The sequence below is a fragment of the Neofelis nebulosa genome, chromosome 18, assembly GCF_028018385.1.
Source record: "Neofelis nebulosa isolate mNeoNeb1 chromosome 18, mNeoNeb1.pri, whole genome shotgun sequence".
Taxonomy (NCBI): domain Eukaryota; kingdom Metazoa; phylum Chordata; class Mammalia; order Carnivora; family Felidae; genus Neofelis; species Neofelis nebulosa.
Genome location: NC_080799.1, coordinates 9,080,975 through 9,097,228, shown reverse-complemented (window position 1 = coordinate 9,097,228; position 16,254 = coordinate 9,080,975). Strand labels below are relative to the sequence as shown.

The following is a 16,254-nucleotide window of genomic DNA, read 5'->3' as shown; positions in this document are numbered from 1 at the left end:
TGTGTAAGAAGGGAGAGCAGATACAGGGGACAAGCGAAGTTTCCACCACCGTCCTCTCACTCCATGGAAGGCAGCTACGCTCACCACTGTACTGTCAATGCACGTTGTCCTTGTATTACTTGATGTGTCAGCAGCATTTGATACTCTATCAGTTAACAGTGCTTTTGTCGGCAAGTAACAGAAAACACAAATCAAAGTTGCTCGAGACTTTATCTACTGAACAAGAAGTCCGGAGGTAGAGCCATTTCAGGATTGGTGAATTCATGGAGTGACATCATCAGGGACCCAGGTGCTACCCATCCGTCTACATTGCCATCGTCCTCCTCTTGGCTGCCCTCTTGAGTCATGAGGCTGCCTTTCCTGGTGACTCAAGATAGCAGCCTCGGTTCTGAGTATCTCCTGCATATGACAATGTTGAGACCTAGAATATCTCTATCTGCATCCTATGTTTTTAGGTTTATTTGTTTATTTTGAGAGAGAGAGGGAGAGCAGGGGAGGGTGAGAGAGAGAGAGAGAGAGAGAGGCAGAGAGAGGCAGAGAGAGGGAATCCCAAGAGGTTCCACACTGTCAGTGAATTCATGAACCATGAGATCATGATCTGAGCCAAAATCAAGAGGCAGACACTTAACAGACTGAGCCACCCAGGCGCCCCTGTGTCCTCCTTTAAAAGCTGTGAGGTCTTTCCCAGAAAACCCCCAACAGATATCCCTTTGAGTCTCCTTGACCAGATTCAACTACTTGCCCATTGCAACATGACTGGCAAGTGGAGGGGAGCCCTAGGCCTCGTGTCTGGCCTACTGTTCTGTCCATACTCCCTCCAGGAGGCCTTGAACAAACTCAAGGTGTACAATACGTTGGTTTTAGTACAGTCATACAACTGTACAACCATCACCATAATCTAATTCCAGAACATTTTCATCACCCCCCAGAGGAGAAACCCTGTACCTATAAGCAGTCAATCCCAATTCTCTTTCCCTTCAACCCATAGCAACCATTGATTTATTTTCTGTCCCCATGGATTTGCCATTCTGGATATTTCAGAGAAATGCAAGCTTACAATAGGTGGCCTTTTGTGTTGGCTTCTTTAACTTAGCATAGTTTTTAAGGCTCATTCATGTTATAGCACGTGTCGGTACTTTATTCTCTTTCTAAATTTTATGTACATATGTATTTAAATATTTATTTCCATATCATCATTTTTTCTTTCTTTAAAAAAATTTTTTTTTTACCGTTTATTCATTTTAGAGACACAGAGGGTGATCGGGGGAGGGGCAGAGAGAGAGGTTCTAGGCTCTGAGCCGTCAGCACAGAGCCCGACGCAGGGCTCGAACTCATGAGCTGTGAGATAGTGACCTGAGCCACAGTCAGACGCTTAATGACTACGAGCCACCCAGGTGCCTCTCTTTCTTTCTTTTTTAAGTAGGTTTCATGCCCAGCGTGGAGCCCAATGCGGGACCTGAACTCACAACCCTGAGATCAAGACCCAAGCTGAGACCAAGAATCAGATGCATAACTCACTGAGCCACCCAGGTGCCCCACATATCATCATTTTTTAAAAACGATGGAGTACATTTTTTTAAGTTTATTTATTTAATTTATTTTATTTTGAGAGAGCACAAGTTGAGGAGAGGCAGAGACAGAGGCAGAGAGAGACAGAGCAGAGAATCCCAAGAAGGCTCTGCACTGTAAGTGATGTGGGGCTCAAACTCACTAACCGTGAGATCATGACCTGAGCCCCGCAAGCGCCCCTGGATGGACTACATTTTATTTACCCAGTGAAGTCATTTTTTCTGTTCTTTTTCTTGCATCTGGCCATCAGCATCCATTTCATCAGAAAGTCTTTTCAACCTTGCATTCAAAATATATCCAGAACCCAGCCCCTTCCCACCTCCTCCATGCCAACTCCAGTACTGCCATACATTTTTCAACTGGCTGATTTTGCCCAAAGGGGCATTTGGCAACTTTTATTTTTTTTAAGTGTTTATTTATTTATTTTGAGAAAGAGAGAGCACGGGCAAGTGAGCAGGGGGAAGGGCAGAGAGAGAGGGAGAGAGGGAACCCCAAGTGGGCTCTACCCTGTCAGCACAGAGTCCAATGCGGGGCTCGATCTCACAAACCCTGAGATCATGACATGAACCGAAATTAAGAGTCATGTGCTTAACTGACTGAGCCACCCAGGCACCCTGGCATTTGACAAGTTCTAGAAACATTTTTGTTGTCACACTTGGAGAGGGTAGATCTGGGGTTGTCACAACTGGATAGATGCTACTTACGATGCATAGGACAGGCCTTCGCAACAAAGAATTATCTGGGCTAAAATGTCAATAGTGCTGAGCTCGAGAAATCACACGCAGACACACACCTCCATCCTATCTCGCTTGAACTGTGGCAGTAGTAATATCCATCAGTATTAACCAAAGCCCAGACTTCATGTGGTTACTTCCAGTTTTAACATTAATGTCTTTTGTTGTTGTTGTTGTTCCAGGATCCAGTCCAGGACCTCACATTGCATTTGGCAAGTGTAATTTTTTTAAGCTTATTTATTTATTTTGAGGGCGAGAGAGCACGAGTGGGGGAGGGGCAGAGAGAGAGAAAGGGAGAATCCCAAGCAGGCTCCATACTGTCAGCGCAGAGTCCGATGTGGGGCTCCAACTCATGCACCATGAGATCATGACCTGAGCCAAAGTTGGACACTCAACCAACTGAGCCACCCAGGCCCCCCAGTAAGTGTATTTTTGAATGATTATATATGCATATAATACAACGTCTGGGAAAAATGTCTGGAAGGATCCACCACAAATTGGTAACAATGATTGTGGGTGGGAGGGAGTGGGTTCCATTTTTACTTTAGACTCTTTCCCTTTCTTTCTTCCTCCCTTCCTTCCTTCCTTCCTTCCTTCCTTCCTTCCTTCCTTCCTTCCTTCCTTCCTTCCTTCCTTCCTTCCTTTAAATACTTATTTTTGTAAGGGAGAGAGAGAATGAGAGGGAGAATCCCAAGCAGGGTCCACCCTGTCAGCACAGAGCCCTACGCGGGGCTGGGTCCCACAAATTGCAAGATCATGACCTGAGCTGAAATCACGAGTCAGATGCTTAACCAACTGAGCCACCCAGGCACCCAAGACATTTCTTTATTTTTTAAAGGTAATTTTTAATACCCTATAATAAAAAGCCAAAACATGGTACAAAATATCCATTTTCTTTCGCTGTAATCAAGGTCACCTATTGGCTCAAGTGGGCTGTAAATTTTATACATCATTTGACATTTAATAATGAAATAGTGGGGGTGGGGCACCTGGCTGGCTCAGTTGTGGAGGATGTGACTCTTTTCTCAGGGTTGTGAGTTCAAGCCCCATGTTGGGTGTAGAGATTACTTTAAAAAAAATCTTTAATAATGAAATAGTGAAAAGTTCCCCCCCCACCACCAAAATTCCCCCTTCACTTCACCCCCTGCACAAAAAATGTGCCAAATTCCAGCCCATCAGGATCTCTCGAGTCTGACTAAAGTCTGGCTGCAGAATTAAGCAGTGGAATCAGCAGCATGCGGATATGTGTGTCTGGCAAATTCCAGCTGCCCCACAATTTATGGCTGTTCTTATTCTCTATTACGTATCAGCTATTTTGTCTTCCCAGGGCGACAGGCAGAACGGAGAGTCCTATATTTTTAAAAAGATTTTATTTTATTTTTTTAAGTAATCTCCACAGCCAACATGGGGCCTGAACCTGCAGCCCCGAGATCAAGAGTCACACACTCCACCTCCTGAGCCAGCCAGGGGCCCCAGGAAAGTCCTGTTTTTTAAGCACCTGCTGAATGTGTACTATAAACTAGTTGGGGAGATGGGCACATCAACCCTAACACTCATTCACATTGGAGTTGTTTATCTGAGCGCATCTCCCCCATATACACACTGGGTGTTATTAACTCTAAAGTATCAGAGAGACAGTAAGGTGTAGACAGAAGAACAGGAACTGGAGTCCAGTAGAGCTGGGATTGAATCTTGGTTTGGCCTTGACTGGCTGTGTGACCTTGGGCACAACTTCTCCGACTGCTTGTTTGCTCATCTGTAAAAATGGGGCCAATAATGCTTCTGTAGATGGGTATGAGGATGAGGGCCCTTAGTCTAGTCCTGGCGTATGGTGAGTCAGTGATAAATGGTAGATTATTGTAGTTATTTTTATCACTTATGCAAATGTCCTAAAAAGTCACTTTTCCTTTTTAAAAAAAATTCTTTTAACATTCATTTATTATTGAGAGACAGAGAGAGACAGAGCATGAGGATGGGAGGGGCAGAGAGAGGAGGAGACACAGAATCCGAAGCAGGTTCCAGGCTCTGAGCTGGCTGACAGCTCAGAGCCCGATGCGGGGCTGGAACTCACAAACCTGGAGATCATGACCTGAGCCGAAGGCGGTCGCTCAACCGGCTTGGCCACCCGGCACTCCAAAAGTCACTTCTCTTAAATGGTGTGTGCTTTTTTTCTTAGGAGGGGGCGGGGGAGGGGAGGGGAGAGTAGTGGGAGTCAGGTTAACAAATACCCCTCCATCTCACTCCGTCCTGAGAGGTTATAGTTCCTTCCACAGATTTTAAAGTTTTGTTCTTACACATTCAGCTCCTCCATTGATCTAGAATTCATTTTTATGTGTGAAGTCGAAATCCAGTTTTGTCCCCATATGGATAATGACTGTCATAGCTCCTTTTATTAAGTTGTCCATCTGTCCCCTCTGTCATGTGTCATATTTTACATATGCAAGTGGCTGTTTCTGGGCTCACTCATCTATTCCACTGCTGTTGTTTTTCTGTCCTAACAGCACCCCATTTAAATTACCATGGCTCTAGAATATGTCTTCATAGCTGCAAAAGTGTGTCTTTCATATTGTTCTTTTTCTTCAAAAGACTTGATTTCTTTCAGGGTGCCCTGGTGGCTCCATTGGTTGAGCGTCCGACTTCGGCTCAGGTCATGATCTCGCAGTCCATGAGTTCGAGCCCCGCATCGGGTTCTGTGCTGACAGCTCAGAGCCTGGAGCCTGCTTTGGAATCTGTCTCCTTCTCTCACACTCCTCCCCTGCTCATGCTCTGTATCTCTCTCTCTCGAAATAAATAATAAAAACAGTTAAAAAAATTTTTTTAAAACGTCTTGATTTCTTTGGTCCTTAGCCCTTCCATATAAATTTTAGAATCAGTTTGTCAAGTTCTGTACACCGTACACACACACACACACGCACACTCACACACACACACACACACACCTGTTGGGATTTTGATAGAGATTATCGATTAACTTTCGAAGAATTGATATCTTTATGATAAATGTGTTTCCCATTCACAAATATGGAATATCTCTCATTGCATTTTGATATCCTTTGATGACTTTCAATAAAGTTTCATGAAGTCATTCCTCAAAGATCTTGCACGATGGGGCGCCTGGGTGGTTCAGTCATTTAAGCGCCTGACTCTTGATTTCAGCTCAGGTCATGATGTCACATGTTGTGAGTTCAAGCCCCACATTGGGCTCTGTGCTAACAGTGCAGAGCCTTCTTGGGATTCTCTCTCTCCCTGTCTCTCTGCCCCTCCCCCACTGGTGCATGTGTGCACACACACACACTCTCTCTCTCTCAAAATAAATTTTAAAACAATTTCAAAAAAGATCTTGCACATTTTTTGTTGGTATGTTTTATGCCCAGTAACCTCATATTTTATTTCAGCAATTGCTTTTGAGAACTAGTTAAAAGCCTTCTTCTGAAATTGGATCCCATTGACTTCTCTTTCCCTTGAAACTGACCTAGAGAGGGCTTATTTTTCACTTTTCATCTTGAAATCCTGTTTACCCTTTACCCTGATTTAGCAAATATGAACATTTTGCTGTATACACTTCTCTGTATCCCTTTATATTTGTATGTGTATATATGTACAAAGACATGTATACACACATGCACATGCGTGTATACACGCACATATATGTATACACATACAAGTGTATGCACACGCATACATATACATACTTTTCCCCCAAAACCGGGCATCATCGCCTCACATCAGAAGGCACACGATGTCAGTTTATCCCACTAGTGGGACAATTTTTTCCCACTAATTGTTAACTTTGACAATGTGGCTAAAGTGGTGTCTGCCATATTTATTCACCATGAAGTAACCACTTATTCCTTTGTAATTAATACAGAATCTTAAGGGAAAAATTTTGAGACTGTGCAAAGCTTCCATCCACTGTTTTTTTTCCCCCCGTGTTGTTTTTATTGTGTCAAAATGTACATAAAATTTACCATTTGGGGACACCTGGCTGGCTCAGTCAGTGAGGCATGCAACTCTTGATCTCGGGGTTGTAAGTTGGAGCCCCACATTGGGTATAGAGTTTACTTAAAAATAAAATCTTTCCAGGGGTGCCTGGGTGGCTCAGTGGGTTGAGCGCTCGATCAACACACTCGATCAGAGAGCTCGATCTCATGAAACCCATGAGATTATGATCTGAGCTGAAATCAAGAGTCACCTGACCCACCCAGACGCCCCACTGATGGTCATTTCTAAACTATCATTCTTCTTATGATTGTTAGTTGGCATTCTACTGTAAGGAAGTTACTTCCCTTTTCTGGAAAAAGTTTCCCATGTATGTGTATTTATGGATCATCAGAATTGGATGCTCATGGATTCTTACTTTATTCGATGTGGAGTCCCCAATTTGGCCAGTGGGATTCCCCTCCCCCCACCATTCAATTTGGCTTGTATCCTTTTTTTAATTTATTTTTAAATGTTTACTTATTTTTGAGAGAGAGAGAGTGCGCGCGTGCACGCACAAGTGGGGGAGGGGTGGAGACAGAGAGGGACAGAGGACGAAGCAGGCTCTGTGATGACAGCAGCAAACCTGATGTGGGGCTCGAACTCACAAACCTCAAGATCATGACCTGAGCCGAAGTTGGATGCTCAACCAACTGAGCCACCCAGGCACCTCCTTGTTTGTGTCCTTTTGACAGGTCCTCATCATTTTGTGAGTTTTTGCCATAACAGGATATTCCAGATTGACCTTGTACTTTGCTGGCTCTAGTCCTGCAATCAGCCAATCTTTTAAGGAGCCCTAGGTCCCCCTGTTAGAGAGGAATTGTATTTAGAAACCAGTATCTGGGGGTGCCTGGGTGGCTTAGTGAAGTGTCCAGTTTGCGAATCTGAGCCCTGTGTTGGGCTCCGTTCTGACATCATGGAGCCTGCTTGGGATTCTCTCTCTCTGTCCCTCCCCTGCTTGCCCATGCCTGCACTCTCTCTCTCAAAAGACATAAACACTTTTTTTTTTTTTTTTTTAAAGAAAAGAAACCAATATCTGGCCTCTACCAAATTGTAAGGAAAAAGCTCTGGGCTGGTGGCTGTGCCTTTGGTGAATTCTGGCCACCAGATGGCAGCACTTCTCAGAAAAATGGGAAAGACCCAGAATCTGGACTGGCCACGCTCCCGGCTGGGAATGTTTTTGGTCTTCTTTCTGGAAAGGGAAAACACAAACTTACTACCACCTCATGTGCATACAGACACTCCTCCAGCCTCACCTATCCCTCCCTCTCCTCCCAATACATGCCTCACACCCTCACCAATTTCTTCATGTCTTGTTTGTTTGTAAGCTCTAAGCCCAACGTGGGGGGGCTCCAACCCATGACCCCAAAATCAAGAGTCACATGCTCCACTGAGGCAAGTGCCCTATGTCCTTCTATCCTGAAGCTTTCTAAAAGGGGTTAGCTCCAGGGCAGAGAGGGAGAGGAGACAGATCCCAGGCTTCTGGGAGGCCCTGATCTCTAGTCCCCAGCCCACCCCACCCTATTTCCAGCACAATCCACAAACACAGCTGTGGGCAAAAGCATGGAGAGGCCCCTCCCCCTGAGGGCCGCCACTCCTAAGACACAATGTCTCCAACTAGCTGTTCCTTGGGGCCTCAGGCTACAGCTGGCTCCCTCCCTCTGGGACTGGGTAGGTAAGTTAAAAAGAAAACTATAGGCCCAAAATGGCATCACTTGTGTTAAGGCAAGACTTATACCTAACCTACCTGCAGTTTCAACCCCTCAGAAAGGTAACCTTTAACCAGCCAACATAGGAATTTCCTGCACTAGTTTGAGTACTTGGAACTTTACTGAAAGACCACCTTCCGTTCACCCTAGGAGGGCAACCTTGACTAAAACAATGAATTCTTTCATAATAATTTCCTTTATGTCACTCCCTCTTTATTTTTTTCTTTATATTTTCTTTAAAAAAATATTTTTAATGTTTACTTCTTTTTTGGGGGGTGGGGTGGGGAAGGGGCAGAGAGAGAAGGAGACACAGAATCCGAAGCAGGATCCAGGTTTTGAGCTGCCAGCTCAGAGCCCAACACAGGGCTCGAACCTAAAAACCGTGAGATCAAGACCTGAGCCGAAGTCGATGGCTCAACCGACTGAGCCACCCAGGCACCCCCTCCCTCTTTATTTTATTTTTAATTTTATTGGTTTTTGAGAGAGAAAGAGACAGAGCATGAGCCTCAGCACCTTCCATGGCCTCCCTTGCCCACACAGCAAAGTCTGGCATCTCAGCCAGACACTTTCAGGTCTCTGCCCCACCCACCTCCCCAGCCCCCCCAACAGCCACCAGGGATCCGAGGCTCCGGCAACTCTGAGTTCCTAGGCTTTTCTCCCAAGCCTCCCCTGTTCCCTCTCTTCACCTCTGTTCACCCAGCTGCCTCTGCCGGAACGGACCTCCCCTTCTATCACCCATAAAATTCGGCAAGAGCCCCTAAAATTACCTGGTCTTTTTTTTTTTTTTTTTTTTTTTTCCTGGTCTCTTAATGATGCTTCCTGTTCTCTCACTTGGAATAAGCTCCCTGCCACGCCCTGATCAGTTCTCCCGACCCTTCCGGCCATGAAGGCCTTTCTCCTGGTCTCCCCCCATCGACCTGGGGCAGCTCTTAACTCCCTCGCAGGCCTGGCAAAAGGGTAGACACGTGGGCGTAGGGGCGGGGCAAGACGTGACTGAATAGGCTGCCAGCCCACGCTTCTCAGATTTAACTAGTATACAAATCACTTGGGAAGAGAGTAAAACACCAGATACTGACTCGGTAGGTCTGGGGTGGGGCTGAGCGGCAGCAGTTCTAACAAGCTCCCAGGTGGTGCTGATGTTTCTAGATGGGGGACTAGCCCACTGATTGGTTGGGGAAGGGAAGCAGGTGGGAGCCCAGGTGCAAGTGGCATCATCCGGGGTATAAGACCACTGGGTGGTGGCTGTAGTTACCAGCGGGAGTGAGCGTAGGCGCCATGGGGTTGAGCTATGGGCTTTTCATCTGCTTTCTGCTTTGGGGAGGCACGGGGCTGTGCTATCCCCCAACCACTGGCGAGGATAAGACCCACCCCTCATTGCCATCAAGCCCCTCTGTGGTGGTAGAGTGTCGGCATGCCTGGCTGGTGGTCAACGTCAGCAAAAACCTTTTTGGTACTGGGAGGCTTGTGAGGCCTGCGGACCTCACCCTGGGCCCGGAGAACTGTGAGCCCCTGATCTCTGGGGACTCAGATGATATGGTCAGGTTTGAAGTCGAGCTGCACAAGTGTGGCAACAGCGTGCAGGTGAGACTTGGCCTTCTGGGCGGCGCTGGGGAGGGTGGATGCTGAGTGGATGTCCGGTGAGAGATGGGGCTGGGCCAGATCCCTTTCATTGGGGGCAGGCTGAGGCCTGAAGCTGGGCATTGGTGACACCGGGCTGGGGTGGTTGAAAGCTCTTGCCTCTAGTGGCTGGAATCAGGTGGGGGGTGGGGGGCGGTGGAGTCCAGAGGTGGCAGTGAACTTTGGTCCAGATAAGGCATCCCCCACTCTGATTCCTGAGGATTTGTGAACCCCTGGAGAGCATCCAGGAGAGATGTGGCTGATTTGGGGGCTGTTTATGACCTGCGGGTGGCCCAGCATTTGCAGGAGCCCTAGGAACTTGTGGGGAAGAGGTAAAGCTCGAAGCAATCACGGGGGGGGGGGGACCCTAATGTTGGCCTCCCTCATTCATGTTTAATGCCTCGAAGCCTCGAACTAAAAGAGGGAAGGGGCGAAGGGCATCATAATCCCCTCTGTGTTGAAGATTTTACAGGCACAAACGGGGCAGTCCAAAGTGGGGGATAGGGAAGCTTAATGCGGGAGTCGGGTATAAACAAGGGAAGAGCTGAGTAATTCAGGCTACAAGGAGGGGCTTCCAACAAAGCAGGGCTGGACTGGACACAGGATCCCTAGCTGGTCCACAATTTTCTGGACTGACTTCCTGGTACCCCACTGAGAGCCATCTTCTCTGTCCTCGGCCCCTGCTCCCGCCCACCAGGTCTCAGTTTGGCAAGGGTGGGTACAAGCTCAGCACCTGGAACCCTCCTGGGACTCTGATCTTAGGTGCATCCCCCCCACCCCACCAGGGCTTGCCCCAAGGCCTTCTGGCACTTGCTTTCCCGGGGAGAGGGGAGAGAGACCAGAGAACTGCGGGAGTTATTTGAGGAATTATTCTAGTTGAGTAACCCTCAATCTTTGAACATTGGAATCACCTGGGGAGCATTTAAAAATTCTGATTCCCACCGCCTATGCTAAATCAGACCCCAGAAGTGGGAGCCAGACATCAGGATCTTTAAGGTCCCCAGGTGAGACCGGTGAGCACAATCTGGCCACGCCTTTCTCCTGGGCAGGGTCTCCCAATCTTGCCGGACAATCACCTACAGCCAGGACCTATGCTGTCTCCCAGGGCCATGATTGCTTTAACGCCCTGAAATTCTGAACTTCTGAACAAGGGGACCCACAAATTATGCAGCTGGTCCATTTGGGGCCCTCACTAATAGCAAGCTAGGGCTCTCCCCTGAAGATTGAGCAGTTAGGGGCCAGGCAGCCTCACTGTCCCCTTCTGGGTGGCCCACTGGAAGGTGCAGATTTCCCCAGTAGCACCTGCCTGGCTCTTCCTGGCTCAGGCAATCCCTGAACAGTTTCCCCTTCTGTGAAATGGGTGTGAGAATAAGTCCGAAGAGGACGGGCAACTTGAGTGTCCATTGCTGTGGCAACAAGTTAAAGTTCCTGGTACTTTCTGGCTTCTTCCAGGGAGCTTTTTGGTCCCAGACCTCAGCACCCCCCGAAGGAAGCTGTGTGTGGGGATGGGGGTGGCAGCCTGAGCGGGAGCCCGTGCCCGACACCCCTGGTCACTGGGCACTGCTTAGTGCCAGACATGGAGCTGATCCAGACCCCCTACGGGGGTGTCAGGAGTCAAGTCTGAAAAAACGGAGGTTCCAAGGTGGTACATGTTCAGGCTTTCCCATGGGTCAGCGGTAGGTGAACTTTGGGTCCAGGGCCTGTGGTCCCTCCATCCCCAGTGGGCTGCCCCTCCCTGTACCCTCACATGGGTTGGCAAACCTAGGGCAGGTGATGCTGGTAGGGTCAACCCCGCCCCCTCCCTGCAGGTGACCGAAGATGCCCTGGTGTATAGCACCTTCCTGCTCCACAACCCCCGCCCCGTGGGAAACCTGTCCATCCTGAGGACCAACCGCGCGGAAGTTCCCATCGAGTGCCGCTACCCCAGGTCAGTGTGGGTTGGGGCCTGTTGCGGCCCCTCAGCGAGCACGTCAGCCTCCCGGCAGCATGACTGAGATAAGGTGGAGGTACTTAAGCCGTGGTCCCTGCGTGTCACTAATAGAGGCTATAGCCCAGGGCCCCTTCAATAAGGGAAGGGGGACAGATAGGTTCTAAAGGCCCAACAGATCCAGAGAAGGTGGTCAGGCTGGCACCTTAGCAGGCACACCCTGCCCCCCCAACCGCTGCTGCCACCGCGAACCTAACTGAATGGCAAGGATGGTCTCTGAACCCGGGAGGTCCTCTGGCCGCTGGTACAGGAGGCAGATGGAGTCGGGGAGACCAGCTGAGATGGGATGGAGTGAGTCCTGACCTGCGGGAGCAGGGGTGGAGGGGTGGGCTGGAGGGAGCTCAGCGCCTGACCGGGTAGGGTAGGGGAGACGGAGGAGCCAAGGGCAGGAAGGCTAGCTGCCCCCTCTCTCCCTAGAGAGGCCAAAGCCCTCCTCGGACCACAGCTGTCTTGCTCCAGAAGGTCTCTGCCTGGGACAGACCTGAGAATGTTGGCTTGCCTGGCCCCACGGGGGTGGGCAGTGCAGGGGGCCTGCCACAGGCTGGGGTGCTCGGACTTCCAGATGCCCGAGGCCTGGTTCTCAGATGACCTAGCCTCTTCCGTGAGTCCCGGTGGGGTGACTCCCACTACTTCCGAGGACCTTCCCGTCCTGGTCTAGGCTCAGACGGTCTCCGTGGCTTCTCAAGGACCGGAGGCCTAGCTGTATTTCTCTCTGAAGGACTGCACTAGATCTCAGCTCAAGAACACTGAGGGGTGCAGAGAGGGAGGGCTGCCTCAGACCCAAAACCTGAGCCCTGATAAGCCCAGCTGGGTCTAAGGGCCAGACTCCTCACTCAGGTGTATCCCATTTTCGTGCCTCCGCCTGGGTCATGGCTGCGCGCGCGCGCGCGCGCACACACACACACACACACACACACACACACACACACACGCCTCCTCCCCCACCACCTCCCATTGAAGACTCCCCTGAAGCCAGATGGGGTGAGCTCGGGACAGGTGTGGGCAACTGCTCTTCTCCGTAGGCATAGCAACGTGAGCAGCGAGGCCATCCTGCCCACCTGGGTGCCCTTCAGGACCACAATGCTCTCAGAGGAGAAGCTGGCTTTCTCTCTGCGCCTGATGGAGGGTGAGCACAGGGGGATGGCGGAGGGGGGCTGCAGGGAGCGCTCTGGCGGTCTCTCACCCCTGGCTGTGCCTTTCAGAGGACTGGGGCTCCGAGAAGCAGTCCCCCACTTTCCAGTTGGGAGACCTAGCCCACCTCCAGGCCGAAGTCCACACTGGCCGCCACATACCACTGCGACTGTTTGTGGACTACTGTGTGGCCACGCTGACACCAGACCAGAACGCCTCCCCTCATCACACCATCGTGGACTTCCACGGGTGAGGGCTGGGCCACCTCTGGGGGAGCCCTTGTAACATGACCTTTACTGCCTTAGCCCCTGACTCCGTTGTCTCCTCCTTCTCTTCAAAGCTGTCTCGTGGATGGTCTCTCTGATGCCTCTTCTGCCTTCAAAGCCCCCAGACCCAGGCCAGAGACTCTCCAGTTCACAGTAGACACCTTCCACTTTGCTAATGACCCCAGAAACATGGTAATAGCCTTTAAAGAAAAAACCACTTTGGGGCACCTGGCTGGCTCAGTTGGTAAAGCATGCAACTCTGATCCCAGGGTTGGGAGTTTAAGCCCCACATTCTGAAGTTGGGAACAGCTGGTCAGGAAGTGATGAAAAATCCCTGTTACCGACTGACTCTACATTAACCCCCTGGAAAGGTCACCTAATACCATATATTTTCACTTAATTGGGGTGGGGGCCTGGCATTACTTCTTGAACATGGTTATGGAAATCCTCATAGAATTTTACGGCAAATACCTACACACCTACCATCTAGAGCTCTATTAGACTGGTAGGTGAATGTGAGTAAAGTACTATCCGTGTTTTTTTTTTGTTTTTTTTGTTTTTTTAACGTTTATTTATTTTTGAGACCGAGACAGAGAATGAACGGGGGAGGGGCAGAGAGAGAGGGAGACACAGAATCAGAAGGAGGCTCCAGGCTCTGAGCCATCAGCCCAGAGCCCAACGCGGGGCTTGAACTCGCAGACCGCGAGATCGTGACCTGAGATGAAGTCCGACGCTTAACCGACTGAGCCACCCAGGTGCCCCAGTACTATTTGGTTTTACTTGGAAATCCTCAAAAGCTACTTAAGCTCCTAGAGGACTCTAAGCAGCTGGGTTTGCAAGTCACTGAACCCGAGGCTCCTATGGCTGGGGGGGCGGGGGGCCTTAAGGGGTGAGCACAGTGAATTTGTAGAAGATGATACTGAAGCTACCTGCCCCGACCCCCCACAGTTCTGTTGAACAGGAAGCTTGATACAGACTGGCAGGTAGCAGGACGGGTATGAATTGAAGACATGTCCTATTGGTGACATGTCCTAAAGCTGATGGTAGGTCCTGGGGTGGGGGATAAAGGAGAGCAGACTGAGAAAGGGTCCTGGTCCCCAGATCAGTGACCTTGTAGGTCCTAGGGTAGAGGAGCCCAGTTGGGGTTGGAAATGCCGTTAACTTCAGAGGCGGTCTGGTGGAGGGGAGGGGGAGAAGTTTTCATATGGGGGGTGGTTCTCAGCGCAGGAGCCACCAGAGCTGGGATCTGTATCTTGCGGGGGGAGGAGGCAGGGCGGGTGCCAGAGGACAATGAAGAATGAAAGGTAGCCTGAGTTCTGGGAGCGTTCCCCTCAAAGGTGGATAGGATGGTTTGGCTGACTGTGGCCACCGCATGGGGGAGGGGGGGCGGGTGTAAACCCTTATTTACGAGGATCAGGGAACCATTCTACGGTCACGGGCCCCAGTTAACATCAAAAAAAATGTCCTGGGAGGGAGCTGAGGATAAAAGCAGTACTTTCCTGAAATAAGGATTCTAAGGGACTCTGAAGCCCTTCTCTGCTGGGGCAGATAGAAGGCCAGTGGCCAGAAGTGCCTCCCGGCTCGTTGGCGTTTCTGGAGTGGCTTCCTTGCTGGTATACTCAGCCACTAGGTGGTGGCCAAGGCTTGTGGCTTTGTGAAAGGCTTCAGAGAGAAGGTGGTAGAACTTCTCTGCCCTTGTGGGGTTGGCAGGGGGTGTGAAGTGCACTACCTAGAGTATGAAAAGGATCTCTGCCTGGAGATCCCTCTGCCAAATGGGCCAGGGCTGACCTGAGCCCCAGTTTTGTCAAAATCTCCCCTACCCCAGGTGGCAGGGGAAGCCATCGGACAGGGTTGGGGAAAGACAGCAGGGAGTAAAGCTGGTGGGTTTTAGTCCTAGAGTCTGGTCTGCCACTTCCTCCAAAATCTTGGGCAAGTTCACCTCTGACCTTCCATCTGTGAAATGGAACTGAGGGTTAAGAGTTAGAGAATTGGCTTCCTGAAGTCATTGGTAGAGCCTAGACCTCCACTCTGTAACGGCTGCTCTTACTTCTAGATCTATATCACCTGCCATCTGAAAGTCACTCCAGCTAGCCGAGTCCCGGACCAGCTAAACAAAGCCTGTTCCTTCATCAAGTCTTCTAACAGGTGAGGCAACAGGTTAGACGTGGCTGGGGTAGAAAGCCTGCCCAGCTTCTCTGGTGTGTAGGTCATCAGCAAGCTGCTTCCTGCTGGCAACCTAGCCGTCCGATCTTTTCGTCTTCCTCTGCTCAGGTGGTTCCCAGTAGAAGGCCCTGCTGACATCTGTAACTGTTGTAACAAAGGTAGCTGTGGCCTTCCGGGCCGCTCCTTGAGGCTGTCCCACCTAGACAGACCGCGGCACAAGATGGCTTCCCGAAATCGCAGGCATGGTATGGCTTAGGACTGCTGTGGGGCTACGGCTCTCCCCTCAGTATAGGGTAACTGCCTTACTGCAGAGGAACATTCCTCCTCTGTCCCCCATTCAAGGCTGCTCACCTCTGGGGCAACACTGTTCATGGCCTTCCTAATAACATAGAAGCCTTGGGGTTAATAGGGGGCTCTAACCCCCCATGCCAGTGTCAGCCGGGGGGTCCTGAGTAGGGCATAATGACAATTGTGGGGGGATAATACAGCTGTTAGAATAAAACCTAGTTCAGTCTACTGGAACAGAGCAAAACCCTTTATCTGACCCCAGGTGTCCTGTATCTTTCAGTGACCGAAGAAGCAGATATCACCGTGGGGCCTCTGATCTTCCTGGGAAAGGCTGCCGATCGTGGTGTGGAGGAGTCGACCTCACCTCACACCTCTGTGATGGTGGGCATAGGCCTGGCCACGGTGTTGTCCCTGACTCTGGCTACCATTGTCCTGGGTCTCGCCAGGAGGCATCACACTGCTTCCCGCCCTATGATCTGCCCTGTGTCTGCTTCCCAATAAAAGAAAAAAGCTTTTTGGGTATAGCACAGTGATGTCAGATAGGGGTGAGCTGGAGGAGGGGGGCGACGGTACAACAGTGTCATGGGCTCAGAGGAGCCCAACCCAACAAGGACTGTTGTACTTCCAGTGTGGGGGTGATCTACCGGTGGAGAGGGTGGACTGATTTGTGAGGGCAAGCCTGCAGTTTCCTGGCTTTGGGCAACGTGGCCTTCCTGAGGTGGGAGTTGAGGTGGGGGGTAGGGGCTCATCTTCCCTGGTGACAGTAATCCCATGCCTCCCAGGAGGCCAGGGTGTAAGCTGTTGGAGGCCAG

General features: G+C 50.2%; 1 protein-coding gene across 1 annotated transcript; it reads left to right on the top strand.

The window, feature by feature from the left end:
• The first annotated feature begins 9,071 nt into the window (after positions 1-9,071).
• Positions 9,072-15,952, top strand: ZP3 (zona pellucida glycoprotein 3). The gene is made up of 8 exons (XM_058710901.1): positions 9,072-9,571; positions 11,416-11,534; positions 12,617-12,720; positions 12,797-12,974; positions 13,066-13,183; positions 15,045-15,136; positions 15,263-15,399; positions 15,723-15,952. The coding sequence occupies exons 1-8, from the start codon at positions 9,266-9,268 to the stop codon at positions 15,941-15,943; spliced, it is 1,275 nt and encodes a 424-aa protein (XP_058566884.1). The 5' UTR covers positions 9,072-9,265; the 3' UTR covers positions 15,944-15,952.
• Positions 15,953-16,254: the final 302 nt, after the last annotated feature.